General features: G+C 42.7%; 1 protein-coding gene across 6 annotated transcripts in view; it reads left to right on the top strand.

The window, feature by feature from the left end:
• The window catches only part of kmt2d (lysine (K)-specific methyltransferase 2D), a 38,449-nt gene extending 22,962 nt beyond the window's left edge, over positions 1-15,487 (top strand). For all 6 annotated transcript variants that reach the window (XM_044212183.1, XM_044212184.1, XM_044212182.1 and 3 more), the window contains exons 37-55: positions 2,502-2,583; positions 2,671-2,737; positions 2,864-3,096; positions 3,192-6,176; positions 6,268-6,417; positions 6,518-6,682; positions 7,214-7,358; positions 7,461-7,542; positions 7,635-7,807; positions 8,010-8,092; positions 8,198-8,333; positions 8,688-8,809; positions 8,921-10,292; positions 10,412-10,548; positions 10,924-11,054; positions 11,580-11,865; positions 12,113-12,186; positions 12,286-12,394; positions 12,529-15,487. In XM_044212183.1, the coding sequence (XP_044068118.1) occupies positions 2,502-2,583; positions 2,671-2,737; positions 2,864-3,096; positions 3,192-6,176; positions 6,268-6,417; positions 6,518-6,682; positions 7,214-7,358; positions 7,461-7,542; positions 7,635-7,807; positions 8,010-8,092; positions 8,198-8,333; positions 8,688-8,809; positions 8,921-10,292; positions 10,412-10,548; positions 10,924-11,054; positions 11,580-11,865; positions 12,113-12,186; positions 12,286-12,394; positions 12,529-12,621 (6,625 nt within the window). In that variant the 3' untranslated portion in view covers positions 12,622-15,487. The remainder of the gene's footprint in view (positions 1-2,501; positions 2,584-2,670; positions 2,738-2,863; positions 3,097-3,191; positions 6,177-6,267; positions 6,418-6,517; positions 6,683-7,213; positions 7,359-7,460; positions 7,543-7,634; positions 7,808-8,009; positions 8,093-8,197; positions 8,334-8,687; positions 8,810-8,920; positions 10,293-10,411; positions 10,549-10,923; positions 11,055-11,579; positions 11,866-12,112; positions 12,187-12,285; positions 12,395-12,528) is intronic.
• Positions 15,488-15,574: the final 87 nt, after the last annotated feature.

Genomic DNA, 15,574 nt, shown 5'->3' with positions numbered 1-15,574 from the left:
TAGAATTAAAATGATGAATTATTTTAGTGTTTACTCACAAACTACTTTAATCTGCTCACCTTGCTGCTCACCTTCCTTTTCCCAGTCCACCCCACACACACACACACACACACACACACACACACACACACAAACACAAACCTCGCCCTGCCCACCTCTTTTTGGTTCTCTCTCCCTGTATGTGACTGCTGTGTTGACTTTCTTCATCAGCAGTATGTTTTATAAAGTCGCCAAAAAAACAACTTGCGTTTAGGATTTTTTTTTTTCACCAGTGATTCCGTTTTCACAACAGCAGGTGAGTCGCGTGTGGAGTAGACATTGTTGTTAATGATGTAGTCTATCAAACGGAACCAACGTGGTAACAAATGACATCGGCACCAACAGCTGCACTTTCAGGCTTTTATTAAACAACGTCATAAGTAGGCCTACATTAAACAGGAGACTGTGTATTTCTTTGCAGGGCATGTGCGATTGTCAGTAAACCACACAGGAGGGGTAGAGTGAGGGGAGGTTGTCTACTAGTTAATTGATTGCAGATGGCGTCGTTCTCTCGGACGGATAAAAAACATTACAATAAAAAATGCTAAATATACTTTGGTAATTAATATATCTGGGCGGCCCGCCCAAGTAAAGTCTATGTGTGGGGAAACACTGAACAACGTGGAAGTTTTGGAAAGTGATGGAAATATGACATTTAGTTTTTTTTAATTGCAGTTAGTTTCATCCAGCTGTGTTTATACAGGTGAGTGGAAACGATTGATGATCACAGCCAATGCAAATAATCGCGATCAGGCCATTATGTAATAATTGTGACTGCCCTAGGTGCATGCAGTAAATTCGTCAGGTCTAACAGTATTCAGAATGCAGGACAACTTCTGCAGGAGGAGGTGCCAGATATTGTAGGGAAGAGTTGGAGTACTGGTGTTGTGGACCAATTAGTTTCCCTTTTACCTAGTGACCTTTGCCTGAATGTGTCAGTGTTTGCTTGTGGTGACGGCAGATGTTGGAAAAAAAGGAAGTTAACAGCTGTCTTTGCTAATGCCTTTATTGTTGTTTGTTTTTTTATAAAAAATTGCAAAACATACCCATTCAGCACACTCAATTCTTCTATTTGCAGTCTTGGTGTATGTCTTGACACCCACAGGAATTATGCAGTTGCAGTTTGGTTCTAAAAAACATCACCATGCAGGATAACTGTTATAAGTTCTTTAGCCAGCTGTCCTGTATAAATACAGCCAGATCAACTTGTAACCATTATATTATGGCCAGGCCACACTGCCTACCTGAGCACGTGTGCGCTGTCTGTCCGGACACCATACGCGTGTGAGCCGCAGCAGTTCTTCAAGGTAGCCGCCATGCACAGGTAGGTGTAGGCAGTGTGGCCCAGACGTCATATCCATATACTTCCAACAGTTCATCATTTTGGGCTTTGTTTCATTTTCACTTGTTTTCCCAATTCTTTTGCCAATGGTGGACAGAATATTAGAATTACACTTTTCAGTCTAATGCCAAAATGTCCATTGAATCAACACCTCTTAACATGTTCTAATACCAAATCACTGTCATATTTTCAGTTCCTGAGTTACAGGATTATCTGCGTCGTTATCTTTAGTCATGCACTTAGAGTTGCAGAGTAGGCAAATGGGGCCTTGTGCATCTGTTTATGCCCCAGCTCATGTTGAAATATATTCAATGAAAAATAAATAAATATAGGTTCAGTAGGGCACAGTTGAGGTGCCACTTTTGCCTAATTTAGAGCCAGGAAAACCCCTGTACTGGTGTTCTTTAAATTATGTAGTCTTGTTAAACCCTCTTCAAAACATTAGCATAAAACTAGCAAATGGAACCACACACTGATTTGCTCGTTCAAGCTGTTACGTTCAGTTCGGTACAAAACTAGCCCTTACAAACATTGTTTTATAAGTTTAATAACTCAGCAGCTACTTATTTGCGACAGTTCTCACATTATTATTGTTTCTGTGTTTTTGCCGTCTTTTTAATAAGCTTTTAACGAGGAAGTGATGTACTGTGTATCACGACTGAGCTGACAACGGCGCTCTCAGTCACCAGTAAGTGGAGCACCACTGCTAAAAGCTACTGATTCGGTCAGTGACAATGATGATTCATTATAGTCAATTCACTTTGAATATTCGGTTATAGATTTGTTTCTACATGTACTAAACACCTGTATTACAGGATCTGCAGTGTTACTGGCACAACTGTTTGCTGAGCCAGATGTTAAGAATCATTTTTAAAAGTGCATGTGCCACACTGTTGTTTTCTCAAGACTGTGACTCTAAAGGGAGTGACCTAGTGTGCAGCAGTGCCACAGTTTAACTGTCTAATGTCAGATATCACCACAAGAAACCCATTATGTGGTGGTAATACCATGGTAATATGTAACTTTTTGCACAATGGTTTGGAAACTACATACCCTTACAGACCATGGTTTAGTACACTGCAGGTGTAGTTATATGTTTTATGTTTTGCTTTCTCTTCAGGCAACAAGTTTCTCTGCTTGCTCAGAGGCTGGCCTCTGCCCCAAGCACAGATCCAGGTCAACTTACATCTGGACCTCCAAAGGTATGCTCTCTCTCGCTTGTTAGAAGTGATTTGACTTTTACAAGCTTGTGTACCTGATTTATTAAAATGCTTTCTTTTTGTGTTTAGGAGGGAGAAACAAGTGATCCCACTCAGTCAAGACCCAACCCTCCCCAGTTTGTGCAAGGAATCATCAGTATGTTCTACCAATACTGTCTCTTGTTAAAAATGTATCTAGTCATTTGGAAAGATTTGTTATTTAATAATATTGCTGTCCTCATACTCTTTTATGCTTGTATTAAATTATCCTTTTCTTTTACAGATGATGCAGAACAGCACCAATATGAAGAATGGCTTCTTCACACCCAGCAGTTACTCCAAATGCAGTTGAAATTTTTAGAGGAACAGATTGGAGTTCACCGCAAATCACGCAAGGCACTGTGTGCTAAGCAACGCACTGCTAAGAAAGCTGGCAGGGAGTTTGCTGAGGCAGATGCAGAGAAACTAAAGTTGGTTACAGAAGAGCAGAGCAAAATTCAGAAACAGCTTGATCAGGTGTGTAGATATCAGGTTTACAAATTTGTCAACAGCAAAGGCACTTGTCATCTTGATATGCAAATTCATATCTGTTCATAATTATTCTGCTCTAGGTACGCAAGCAGCAGAAGGAGCACACCAATCTTATTGCAGAGTACAGAAGCAAGCAGCAGCAGCATCAGCAAGGCTCAGGTCTTCTTACCCCAGGTCATTCTGCACAGGGGGGCCCCCCTCATATGTTTCCCAAGATGCCTGGCCAGATGGTGATGGGCCAACAGGGAACGCCAGTAATGGGCCAGCACCCTGGCATGATGCCCCAAGGTGGAATGCCTGTCAGGATGCCTCAAGGGCAGCCTTTTATTGGTGGAGCCCAACCCCAGCTTCCTGCAGCTCTTGGAGCCAGTGGTGCCAGGGCCCCAGGTCCTCCTGGGGCTCCAACAGGATTCTTTCCACAGGGGCCTGGAATGCAAGGTGCAGACTCCAGGCTTCTCCAAGAAAGACAGCTTCAACATAGGATGCAGATGGCAAAGCTCCAGCAACAACAGCAACAACAACAGCAGCAGCAGGTGATGATGGGCCAGCAACCATTGCCACACCCAAATCAACAGTCTGGCTTAATTGCTCAGCCACAGTCCGGTATGATGGGGAATCCAATTATGGCCCAACAACAAGCAAACACTCAACAGGGAATGCTAGCCAACCAGGCCAATCAGCAGAGCATGGTGCAGGTTCCACAAGGAATGGTTGGAGGCCAGTCTGTGGCTCCACTGCCTCAGAACCTTGCAGGAGGCCAGCCTATTAACCATGCTCAAGCTATGATGGCAGCTCAACCAGGGATTATAGGGAACCAGTCGGTTGCACCATCACATCAACAGAGGCCTCAGCTGATGATGGGTCAGCAGGGAATAGTTGGATCTCCAGGTCATCCTGGCCTCAGGGGTCCCCAGGCCCAATTGACTCCACAACAACAGAACATTCTGGCCCAACGCATGCTTGCATCTCAGCAGCAGCAACAGCAGCAGAATGTTGCAAAGAATTTGGCTCACCTTCAGCAGCAGCAGATAGCACAGCAAAGACAACCAACACAGTTGATCAGTCAATCCAGCCAAGAGCAAGGAGGGCTCTCCCAACCCTCTACCCCACAGATGGGCTCCTCGCCTTCAGCAGGAAGTATCACACCCCAGCCACAGGGAGCTACAGACAGTCAAAACTCAGGTCCCAAAGAGGGTGGGATCCTCAGCCCTGATTCGAGAACACCACCACAGCAGAGTGGGCGCTCCACTCCCAATCAGATGTCCCAACTAGGCTCTGCAAATGATCATCAAACTGACTTGGGAAGACAGCAGTTACAACAACAGCAGCATCAAAACCAGGTTTATATTGCCCAGCAGCAAAAATCAAATCCTCAATCTGTACCTGAGCATCAAACAGGTTTGGTTGGAAACCAACAAACTGGTGTGGTTCAGCAACAGCAGCGACAACTTCCCCTCACTCTCCAGAGGCAAGGTTCCCTCAGTGTTGACAAGCCCAGTTTTATTAAAGAGGAAGGGAAACCAGTTGATTTCTTAGCTCAGCAGCAACAACAGCAGACTGTTCAAAATGCCATGCAGCAGTCACAAGATCCCAGCATCCAGCAGCAGATCATTGGCCAGAACCATCCTGGCCATCCACAACCTGTTATGGGCCATAGTCCACAACAGCAAGCTCTGATGGCCCAGCAGCAAAAACAACAGGCCATGATGGGCATGATGAGAGCCCAGCAGCAAGGGATGATGGCACAGAGGCCTGTGCTTCCACCTGGACAGATCCGCACCCCTATCAACATCCAGGCTATTATTGCTCAGAATCCTCAGCTCCGCAATCTTCCCCCAAACCAGCAGATACAGCACATCCAAGCCATAATTTCCCAGAGGCAGCTCCAACAGGGACAAATGCTGCGGATGTCAATGGGTCAAGGCCAGCAAAGTCAGATAAGGTCTCACATGCCACCAGGACAGGTGTCACAGATTGGGCAGCAGATGCCAGGTATGGAAGGCCAACAGATGCCATATGGAGCCATGGGGAAGCCAGGAGCAGTGGGCACTCAGCAACAGCCAGGCATGTTAGGCCAACAACCTAGTGTTGCTCCTCAGATACAGCAGGGGATAATGGTCCCTGGGCAACAACAGCCACAAGTAGGGGAGATGATGCAACATATTATGAGAGGTCAGGTACCAGTGCCACCTTCCTCCATGGACCAGGGCCGTATGGTAAGGCCAACATCTCCACGTCAGCCATTGGCCAACTCTCCTGGGGATCCACAACGGCACACATTTAATCAGGCTATGGGGATGCGTCCACCCACTCCCAACCAGAACCAACAAGCACTAATGGTAACTGCAGCAGGCCGCATGCAGGGCTCTCCATCCCATGCATATTCTCCAAGAGGTCCCTTTGGCATGAGCCCTGCCCACCCGTCCTCACCCCATTCATCCCATGTCTCCTCACCTTCTATAGCTGACACTAGGGCTGGAAGGGGGAGTCCATACAGCCAAGTCAAGGCATCACCACTCAGGTCACCTGGAGCCAAGAGTCCACTTGATTGTCCAGGACTGAAAGTAGAAACTCAGACATCAGGCAATGAAACATCTCAGACAGCCTCATTTATCCCCAATGGTCCACAGAAAGGCATGAATGTTCAGCAACAGTTGCAACAGGTCACAGAGAGCCATGTTCCTCACACACAACATGGCTCTAGAGTTGGGGAGCTATGCAAAATGACCCTACAGAACATTAAACAGGAACCAAGAGAGGTTCAGTGTGATGGTGCGGCAGAGCCTCATCTTGGGACTATAAAGCGAGAAGCAATGGGTGAGACCATTACTTCTGGGAACAACACATGCTTTATTAATACTGGAAACATGGCTGGAGATCCTGGGACTCAAGGTCCTAAATCTGAGACTGGACAGCAACTACTACAGAAACTTTTGAGAACCAAGAACCTTCAGCTTGGTGCTCAGAGGCCTTCTGAAGGCATCCACAATGAGATCAATGGCCACATCAACACAAAACTAGCGATGCTGGAGCAAAAACTTCAAGGGACTCCACGAAATATGGAGGTATGTTTTTCTTCAGTACATTTATTCTTTTTGCCCTCATGATGTTGTTTGTGGGCAAATAACCTCTCATTCATTTTCTCGACCCTCACAGGATTTACAGTCTATAACAAAAAGGGCTCCAGTACAAAAGCCAAAGCGCACTAGTAAGGCACCTGGAGACCGAGGGCCTAATGCACGGAAGAAGAATAAGAAGGAAGAAGTTGGAAAAAGCGCAGACGCCCTGATAAAGCAACTCAAGCAGGTAAAAGGATGGCAAAAATTAATTTCCTAAATGATTTTTGCCATTGATGTTTTAAAGAATGGTTCTTTATCATGTGCACTAATGGACATTTAACCTCCAGGGTCTCTCTCTGCTGCCCCTGATGGAGCCTTCAATCACTGCCAGTCTGGATCTGTTTGCCCCATATGGAAGCAGCCCAGCCAATGGCAAAGCCCAACTCAAAGGATCCTTTGGAAATGCAGTGCTGGACAATATCCCAGACTACTATTCTCAATTGCTCACTAAGGTATAACTAAGCTGCAACATGTATCAATGGTTAGCTGTTGCAGGTTGTGACAACATGTAAGGGCTGCATGATATATCGTTTCAGCATCGACATCGCAATGTGCACATGTGCAATAGTCACGTTGCAGGACACGCAATGTCAAGTAGGGAAAATTAACTCAAACATGTCATGCTACAACTTTTTTGCTGCTTGATACAAAAGGAAAATTTGCAAGATTCTCATTTTCCATGACTAACCTACAAGAAAAGTCTTTTAAAAGACTTTTAAAGTACTTAAATGCTAAAAATAATGATTCATTGTATATCTGTACATGAATAACATACTGCATGTATCTTGTGAAATTTCCTGTATTTTTTCATATTATATATATATGTATTTTTCAAAATATCTCTTATTAAAAAAAGATATCTCAATGTCATTTTTTTCCAATATCATGCAGCCCTACAACATTTGGTTATTGATTAATGCTACTTCAAGAACATTCTTCAAAAAACAGTTGTTTTATGAGGATATTGTTTTGTGCCTTTACAGAGTAACCTCAGCAACCCACCAACACCCCCATCCTCCCTGCCACCTACTCCTCCGCCTTCAGTACAGCACAAGCTGCTGAATGGAGTGACTCCTGGGGAGGAGCTGTCTGAGGGTCAGAAAGACACAGAGCCAGCAGAACCAATGGGTAAACAATGAGGGATTTGGCATGAAATGAATGTTTTTCCTTAGTATTTAATCTGCATTTGTACAGTAATTGAGTTCTAAATACACTCTACTTTCCCTGCAGATTCTGTTACAGAGGAGGTGAAGAGTGTAGACATTCTAGCAGCTCTCCCCACCCCACCACATAACCAGAATGAGGACATCAGGTACAATAGGACGATTCACTTGAGTTCCAACCAGAATACATGGCTGTCTTGTTGCTGAGTGGCTATAAATGAGGGAAATGTCTTTTTAACAGGATGGAGAGTGATGACGAGGATGCCCCAGAAAGCATCATCCCGGCATCATCCCCTGAGAGTAACGTAGGAGATGAAACACCACGTTTCCCTCACCTACGGGAGCCTAAAGAGGAGGAGACGGAGAGAGCCATATCCCCCATCATCCCCCTCATTCCTCGCACTGCCATCCCAGGTATTATACAACGTTCTAAATGTAATTCCCAAAAACAACAGCAACATTGCTATGTATGTTTAAATGTTTTGGTGAAATCCATCCTTAATGTGTGTTGCATTGTGTTTTATTGTACAAGTCTCATTTAATTATACTATTAAATCCATTTATATTGATAAAATGCAAACTGCCAAAATATTAATTTACACATTGTCTTTTGTAGCATTCCCAGAAAACAAACCATGTGAAGCAGCCAAAAGCAACGAGGTGTCTGTTACCTTCACATTGTCCTCTGCTGCTGCCAAGGTACTAAGCCATGATATCATTGCACCCAGTTTAACCTTTCTTTATTTTCATGCATAGTTAACAAAAACTTGAACTGATTTTTTTATTTATTTATTTTTTTCCCAGAAACTGAACCACGTGATGATGGCCATGGCCCAGCTGCTTAACATTAGGATGCCATGTTCTTATGAGGTGACTTTCCCTCCCCAAGACCCTGACATGCCTGGAGTGGATGGGCCTGGGAAAGGACCCAGCCAGTCAGGTATGCATTTAGAGACCATTCATTTGGATTATCCTGTTGTCTCATTGGGTTAGGACAATCATGACAATAGGCTGTGAATCTGTGTCAAGACATTTTTGATGTCACCCTGCCACACATCTATTAAAGAGAACAAAATGTCATAGTTTTGGCCTTTTTTTAACCTCTTTTAATGTCTTATCTTTTGTGTGTAGCTTGAGCATGCAAGTTGCAGAGTTTCTGTTTTGTCCCTGTAGTATAGTGACTACACTGCTAGGGACACAGTCATATATGCATTGCTCTCAAACATGAATGCAAGACATGTAAATTTATTAATCCACAAATTAAGACTAATGTTAAGGTGATCATGTTTTCCAGGGGCTCTGAATACAAAGGACAGTGCTTCACCCAGTCAGGATGAGTGGCTAAGGCAATTTGATGTGTCTCTACCAGGCTGTACATTGAAGAAACAAGTGGACATTCTGGCACTTATTAAACAGGTCAGTCATTACAGGTCTCTTGAGAACTGTGTGAATTATTGATCTTTTTTTTTTTTTTTTTGATCATATATTTCTTGAAAGCTGTAGATCTCATGTGCATTTTTCCCTCAGGAATTCCCAGAAAAAGAAGACAACCCGGTCCAACACTGTTACACAACCAATGTAAGTGACTTGGATGTCCGCCACCTTCCTACTATACCAGTGGAGGAATCACCACCCCCATCACCGTCCCCTCCACATCCTCCCCCATCTGTCGCCATTCCAACTGCAGAAACTGAACCTTCGAAAAAATCAGCTTCTCCATCCCCGTCTCCCTCCAGTCCCACCAATGTCCAGATCAAGACTGAGCCTGAACAGGATGTTGGTCCTCCTATTGATGCTGCTCAACCAACTGATGTCAGAGAGTCTGAAGTTGCTGCTCCAGAGATAGTCACGGATCCAGTGACTGCCTCTGCAGTTCCAGATCCTACTGCTCCTACTGAAGATAATCTGAGTCCTTCTGTCAAGGAGGAGGACTCAGGCACTAATCCAGCTCAACCTCCTGAAGATTCTCCCAACAACATGGAGTCTTCCCCTAAGGCTATTAAGCAGCGCAGGCCTCTCTCCCCTGATGAGGAGGTGGTACATCCCAAAGTGAAAAAATGGAAGGGGATTCGCTGGAAGCGTCTTCAGATTGTCATCTCAATACGTAAAGGTGGTTCTAAGAAAGAGAGCAGTCGTGAGGTGTCTGAGCTAATGGAACGCCTGCGCATTACTCTTCGACCAGACAAGCTGCCTCGGGATAAACGTAAATGCTGCTTCTGCCACGAGGAAGGTGATGGTGCCACAGATGGGCCTGCCCGGTTGCTTAACATTGATGTGGACCTGTGGGTGCACCTCAACTGTGCCCTGTGGTCTACAGAGGTGTATGAGACACAGGGGGGTGCCCTTATTAATGTGGAGGTAGCCCTGCGTCGCGGATTGCGGACTCTTTGCGCGTACTGCCAGAAAACAGGTGCCACCAACAGCTGCAACAGAATGCGCTGCCCGAATGTCTACCACTTTGCCTGTGCCATCCGGGCACGCTGCATGTTCTTCAAGGACAAGACCATGTTGTGCACCCAGCATAAGCTGAAGGGCCCCAGTGAAGATGAACTTGTTGCATTTGCTGTTTTACGGCGTGTCTACATTGAGCGAGACGAGGTGAAGCAGATTGCCAGCATCTTACAGCGAGGTGACCGTATCCACCTATTCCGTGTTGGTGGTCTCATCTTTCATGCTGTTGGCCAGTTGCTACCTTCCCAGATGGCCAACTTCCACTCACCAACTGCCATCTTCCCTGTTGGCTATGAGGCCACACGCATCTACTGGAGCACGCGTCTGCCAAACAAGCGCTGTCGCTACCGCTGCCGTATCAGTGAGGATGATGGTCGCCCCCTGTTTGAGGTGCGTGTTCTGGAGCATGGCATGGAGGATTTGCAGTACCGTGACACTACTCCAGAGGGTAAGGACTTATACACTGCTCCCACTTTATGTTACATAGTATCTCTGTGTTGTACTTTGCCACATTAAATTACTCTCTTGACCATTGACTGTATTTAATTCACCATTTTTTTTCTTTAGGGATCTGGGAACAGGTGGTTCAGCAGGTGGCTAAACTCCGAGATGAGTCATCCATGTTGAAGCTGTTCACTGAACATGTCAAGGGAGAGGAGATGTATGGCCTCACAGTTCATGCTGTCATGCGTATCACTGAGTCGGTAAGAATATGCAGCAGGAAAAAGTGTCACTTTGTCTCCCATTTAATTTTGTCTTTGTCTCCCAGTTATAATTGAAGCCATTTACAAGCCAATATTCACACATACTGGGGGTTGACATCTCATGGTCAAAATTCATTTTTGGTGGTGTATTTTTGGAAACCAAAAAAAGTTACTTGATTTGTTGATTGATATAGACTAAAGCAAACATCACAAGCAGATATGACATTATACAGAAAGCTTGACCAGACTCAAAATTAAGCCCAGCAGTTGAGACCTGTGGGCTACAGAGCCACACAAGGCTGCTATGATATAATGGTTATACTGTAGATCAGTGTGCATGATTAACATGATTTGTGTTACTTTGTTGCGTTTTAGTTGCCTGGAGTGGAGAACTGCCAGAACTACCAGTTCCGATATGGCCGTCACCCTTTGATGGAGCTCCCTCTTATGATCAATCCCACTGGCTGTGCTCGCTCTGAGCCCAAGGTCCCCACACAATGCAAGAGGTAAAGCAGCATTATTTTAGCAATAAGCCACAAGAGGCTAGACTTTACAGTAACAGCCCACATGTTGTGGTAGGCACATTATCAAACAGTGTAAAACCTGCCTGATAATCATTTGAAGTATGGCGTCTTGTTGAAGAGACTTTAATTTTAATACTTTTGTACAGTAACTCAGCATTATTATTAGCGAAGCATAACAATAAAGCATAATAATAATAATAATAATACCTTTTTATTTATTTTCTTATTATTTCCGTAATTATAAAGATTGTCCTCCACCTGGCAACATATTACTTTACAGATGAAAAACGTGATTGCTCATTTGCTCAAATCGAATAATATGAATTTTCAGTTAGATCCTTGATATGAAACTCAAAAAATCAACAATGCAGTCCAATGTTGAGGACCAAAGCACAGCTTTGTAAGCTAATTATTTGATGTACAGTTTACCAAAGAACCTTGCATTTCTAAATTAAGCTTACAAATGACTGAATGTCCACTCACATTTTCTTTTCTGTTTGTCTCCAGGCCTCACACTCTAAATAGTACCAGCGTGTCAAAGGCCTACCAGAGCACCTTTACTGGAGAGCTTAACACACCATACAGCAAGCAGTTTGTCCACTCCAAGTCATCCCAGTATCGGCGCCTGAAGACTGAGTGGAAGAATAACGTGTATCTGGCACGATCCCGCATTCAAGGCCTGGGTCTGTACGCTGCTAAGGATTTGGAGAAGCACACCATGGTCATTGAGTACATTGGTACTGTCATACGCAATGAGGTGGCCAATCGCCGTGAAAAGATCTACGAGTTGCAGGTACACCAGTTAAAGACTGGCACTTGAATGCAAGTACACAAAAAGCAGTCCTTTGGGTTAAAGTTAAAGTAATGCACAAAAAAGGGGAACAGTACAACAAAAAAAAACCTTTTGGGGGGTGAGGGGTATTTATATGGGTGGGCCACCCAAATTTATTCTACAGCTGGACAACCCTTCAGAACCAAGAAATTATTTTTTTATTTTGAATTAGTTTCAACCTCTTTCTGTTTTCTTCTTTCTAATTTAGAATCGCGGGATCTACATGTTCCGCATCAACAATGAGCAGGTGATTGATGCCACTCTGACAGGTGGCCCAGCTCGGTAGGTGTTGATTTGTTATTGGTTGTCTGGTTGTGAACCTTTGAGTCTAGTAATTTTTATTTATTTTTTTTAACTGACCTTTTTTTTTCTCCTTTCCAGTTATGTCAACCATTCCTGTGCCCCCAACTGTGTTGCAGAGGTTGTAACGTTTGACAAAGAAGACAAGATTATCATAATTTCCAGCCGCAGGATCCCCAAGGGAGAAGAGGTACAGTGCATTAAAAAACTGACCACTACTCACTCTTACATATATCCCCTTAATTTTACTACCTTTTGTATGTTTTTGATGTTCATTTTTAAATCCCAGCAGCCATTTACTCTCTTAACTGTTCTTATTTCCAGCTGACCTACGACTACCAGTTTGATTTTGAGGATGATCAGCACAAGATCCCTTGCCATTGTGGAGCCTGGAATTGCCGAAAGTGGATGAACTAACCAGAAGAAAGAAAAATGGGGATTTCCCCTCTCACTGGTGCCAGAACACTCCTGCGCCAAAGCCTTTGAATCCTACATAGCCAGTGCATAAGCTGTTCTGAAAGATGTGGAGGAAGGCAGGCCTCTTGTCATTGAAAGACTAAAGCGTTGACACCTGTAGCCAAAGGTTTGAAGAGCATTAATCAATAAAAGCAACTGACCACCTGTCAACAGCAGCTTGATGGTGGGACTAACTTTCATGTTTGGACTAGTGAATCACCCTTTCCTCAGCCAAAACCCTTTCCCCCCTCGACTGTTCTCAATAAGCTTATAGTGGCTGGAAAACAATCCTCAACATCTACCAAATGATTCTCACCCTCTGATATCAATACTCATAGTGCAGAGCTCACCTGGAGCTTCGACAAAAAGCCATTTTAAAATACTAAGAATGAACTAATGATGCATTTTTATGTTTTAAGTCGGACCTATTTCCTGTCCCACCTGACCACACCTCCCCCCCACCTCCCAGAAAAGGCACTTTCCCATCAAGTCATCAATGAAGACAACAAGGATATTGGCTAGCTAGACAATCTTGATGTGGCTCTGTGTAAGAACTACATATGATCGATGGAGAAAAAAAAAGAAAAAAAGATGTAAGTTAATATAAAATTTGAGATGCTATTGATCTGTGGCTCCAGAGGCACCAGATGTTGTGACTGTGTGGAGTCCCAAGGTGGGTTTGTTGGACCCAGTCTACCTCATTGATTTAGCGGGAAGTGACTGCTTTGTATAAAAACTGTTAACTGCTACTGTGGAACGGGGGGGGAAAGGGGGAATGTTTTTATGGGCTTAGCCTTCTCGGACAAGCAGGGAATCTTAAGCAGCAGGTTTGCTCTATCTACTCTATGCTGATGATGATTTACAATAATGAGCCAACATAATTATTATTCATGAATTGTTTATACAGAGGAAATATATGACAGTTTTGATAAGATATTGCATTAAAATCACAATCAGAAACTTAGCAGGTGTCCTGTATGCCACCAAATCATCCTGGATGTAGCTTTTTTCTTTTTTTTTGTTCTCTTTATTTATGCGTCTCAAAACCATGTTATTAGCTGTGTGAAAGCACAATAACATCCACCTTTTATGTTGCTTAAAGACAGTAATGGTGTGAGTGAATGGCTCTAGGATCGCAGGATAGTCTTCGAAGAAGACTAGGAAGTCCAAAATTTACCAAGTACACATTTGCTTGTTGCTTCATACATTGAAATTCTGCTTGTTGAAAACCAGCCGGTGGATGCATGACTACTGTCCCATTAAATGCTTTTTATTCCCCCAACAACTCAATCTTTTCACAACTCAACCTTAAACTTTGAATCATGCCTCTTCCTCTCTGTATTATTTAGTGGACTGTTGTTAAACTTTACTGTAGTAAGTCTTCCTCTGCCTGAGTACAGCCTACAGTGTTTCTACTTCCCCTGTAGTGTGCTTTTCTAGTGCTGGTACTGTCTTCTCAAGGCTGAACTGATGGCAGGGAAAGACTTATTGGAAAAAAGGGCATTTGTTTTCATTTCTATGTAAGATGAATGAAAAAAGTCTTTTAAAGGGAGCTTTACTAAAACTCCACCTTCCCATACTACTTTGTTTCCTCCTTCCCCTAACCTAAGACCTCACATGATTTAAAAATGCAAAGTTGTACAAACTGTATATATAGTATATGCATTAGGGGACAGCAACTCTTTATCCAGCCCCTTTGTAATCAATAAAGTCAAAAGTGTAGAGAAATAAAATTGAGGAAAAAAATCAACCACTGGATATCATTTTAACAAAGATAAAGCTGTATATAAATATAAATATATGTAAAATGGCAAACTAATATCTTTATGTATATGAACCAGAGTGTTTTGCATTTACCTGTTTTTCTATTAGTGTTTTTGCTATAAGCTCTCAGAGACAAGTTTGTTAAAATAGTTATGAGAAAATGTCTGGTCTTCTCCAATCAATTGCGACGAGAAGCCGGTGTGATTACAAAACTGTTTGGATTCATGTGGAGAGTCGTTAATTAGACATGAAAATCACTTCTTGCGTAAAGCAGTACAATGGTGCATAGCATTTGTATTTATGTAATATTGTTCGTGTTTATTTTTCTTTTTATTTATGCTACTGCTTGTTGATTACCAAAACCTATTCCTTAATCGGTCACAATTGGATTAATATACTCTTGAATGGAAAATCTTGAATTCCCTAGAATATTGTTAGTGTTTTGCTTTTTTATATCTTCCCTATAGAAGTGAATGTGTTGGTAAACCTTGTGAAATGGTTACTTGGCCTAATGTATGTTATGATGTAATACTCAAAAGTTAATCCCATACTTAACCTGGTAAGGAATTGCACTCTCATAGTATAACAGAGAACTCCTCTAAAGTGGTAGATATTGATCAAGTATCCGAAGCAGTGATATATATATATTTTTTGGTATGTTTCTATTTCAAGGGAAGACCATGACAAGACATTATGCCGCTCACTGGATTTTAGCCTAAATAATTTTTAACTTCTCTGAATCTTAATTTAAGTTCTCTGCATATCGTATAATTTAATAAAGTTTGCTCAAATTGAAGGGTTTTTTTAACCTCACCTACTTTTTAAAAAGATGTTGCATCTGTACAGCAGAGATACTTTTAGGGAATATGAATAAATATAATGATCATTTTTATTGTATGTGGCATGTTTTGTATGGATATTATTTTGAATTGTACATATTTTTTTCAGGACGCCAGAGGTTGCATCTCTTTATATACAGCTTTCCCACTACCTTTCCCCTTCATCTTATTTCTTTGTCTGCTTTTGTTTCTTGTAAAGGAAAATAAAATGCATTTTAAATATGTGTTCATTTTTCTTTTTTTTTTTTAAACACTAACTTTAAGCAGCATTGACACAGGGCTTGAAGGTTCATTCTTGACCTTGGAAATAT

Source organism: Siniperca chuatsi, linkage group LG10 (genome assembly GCF_020085105.1).
Source record: "Siniperca chuatsi isolate FFG_IHB_CAS linkage group LG10, ASM2008510v1, whole genome shotgun sequence".
Lineage (NCBI taxonomy): Eukaryota > Metazoa > Chordata > Actinopteri > Centrarchiformes > Sinipercidae > Siniperca > Siniperca chuatsi.
The sequence above is the reverse complement of the archived record's forward strand: the minus strand, read 5'-3'. Positions and strand labels throughout refer to the sequence as shown.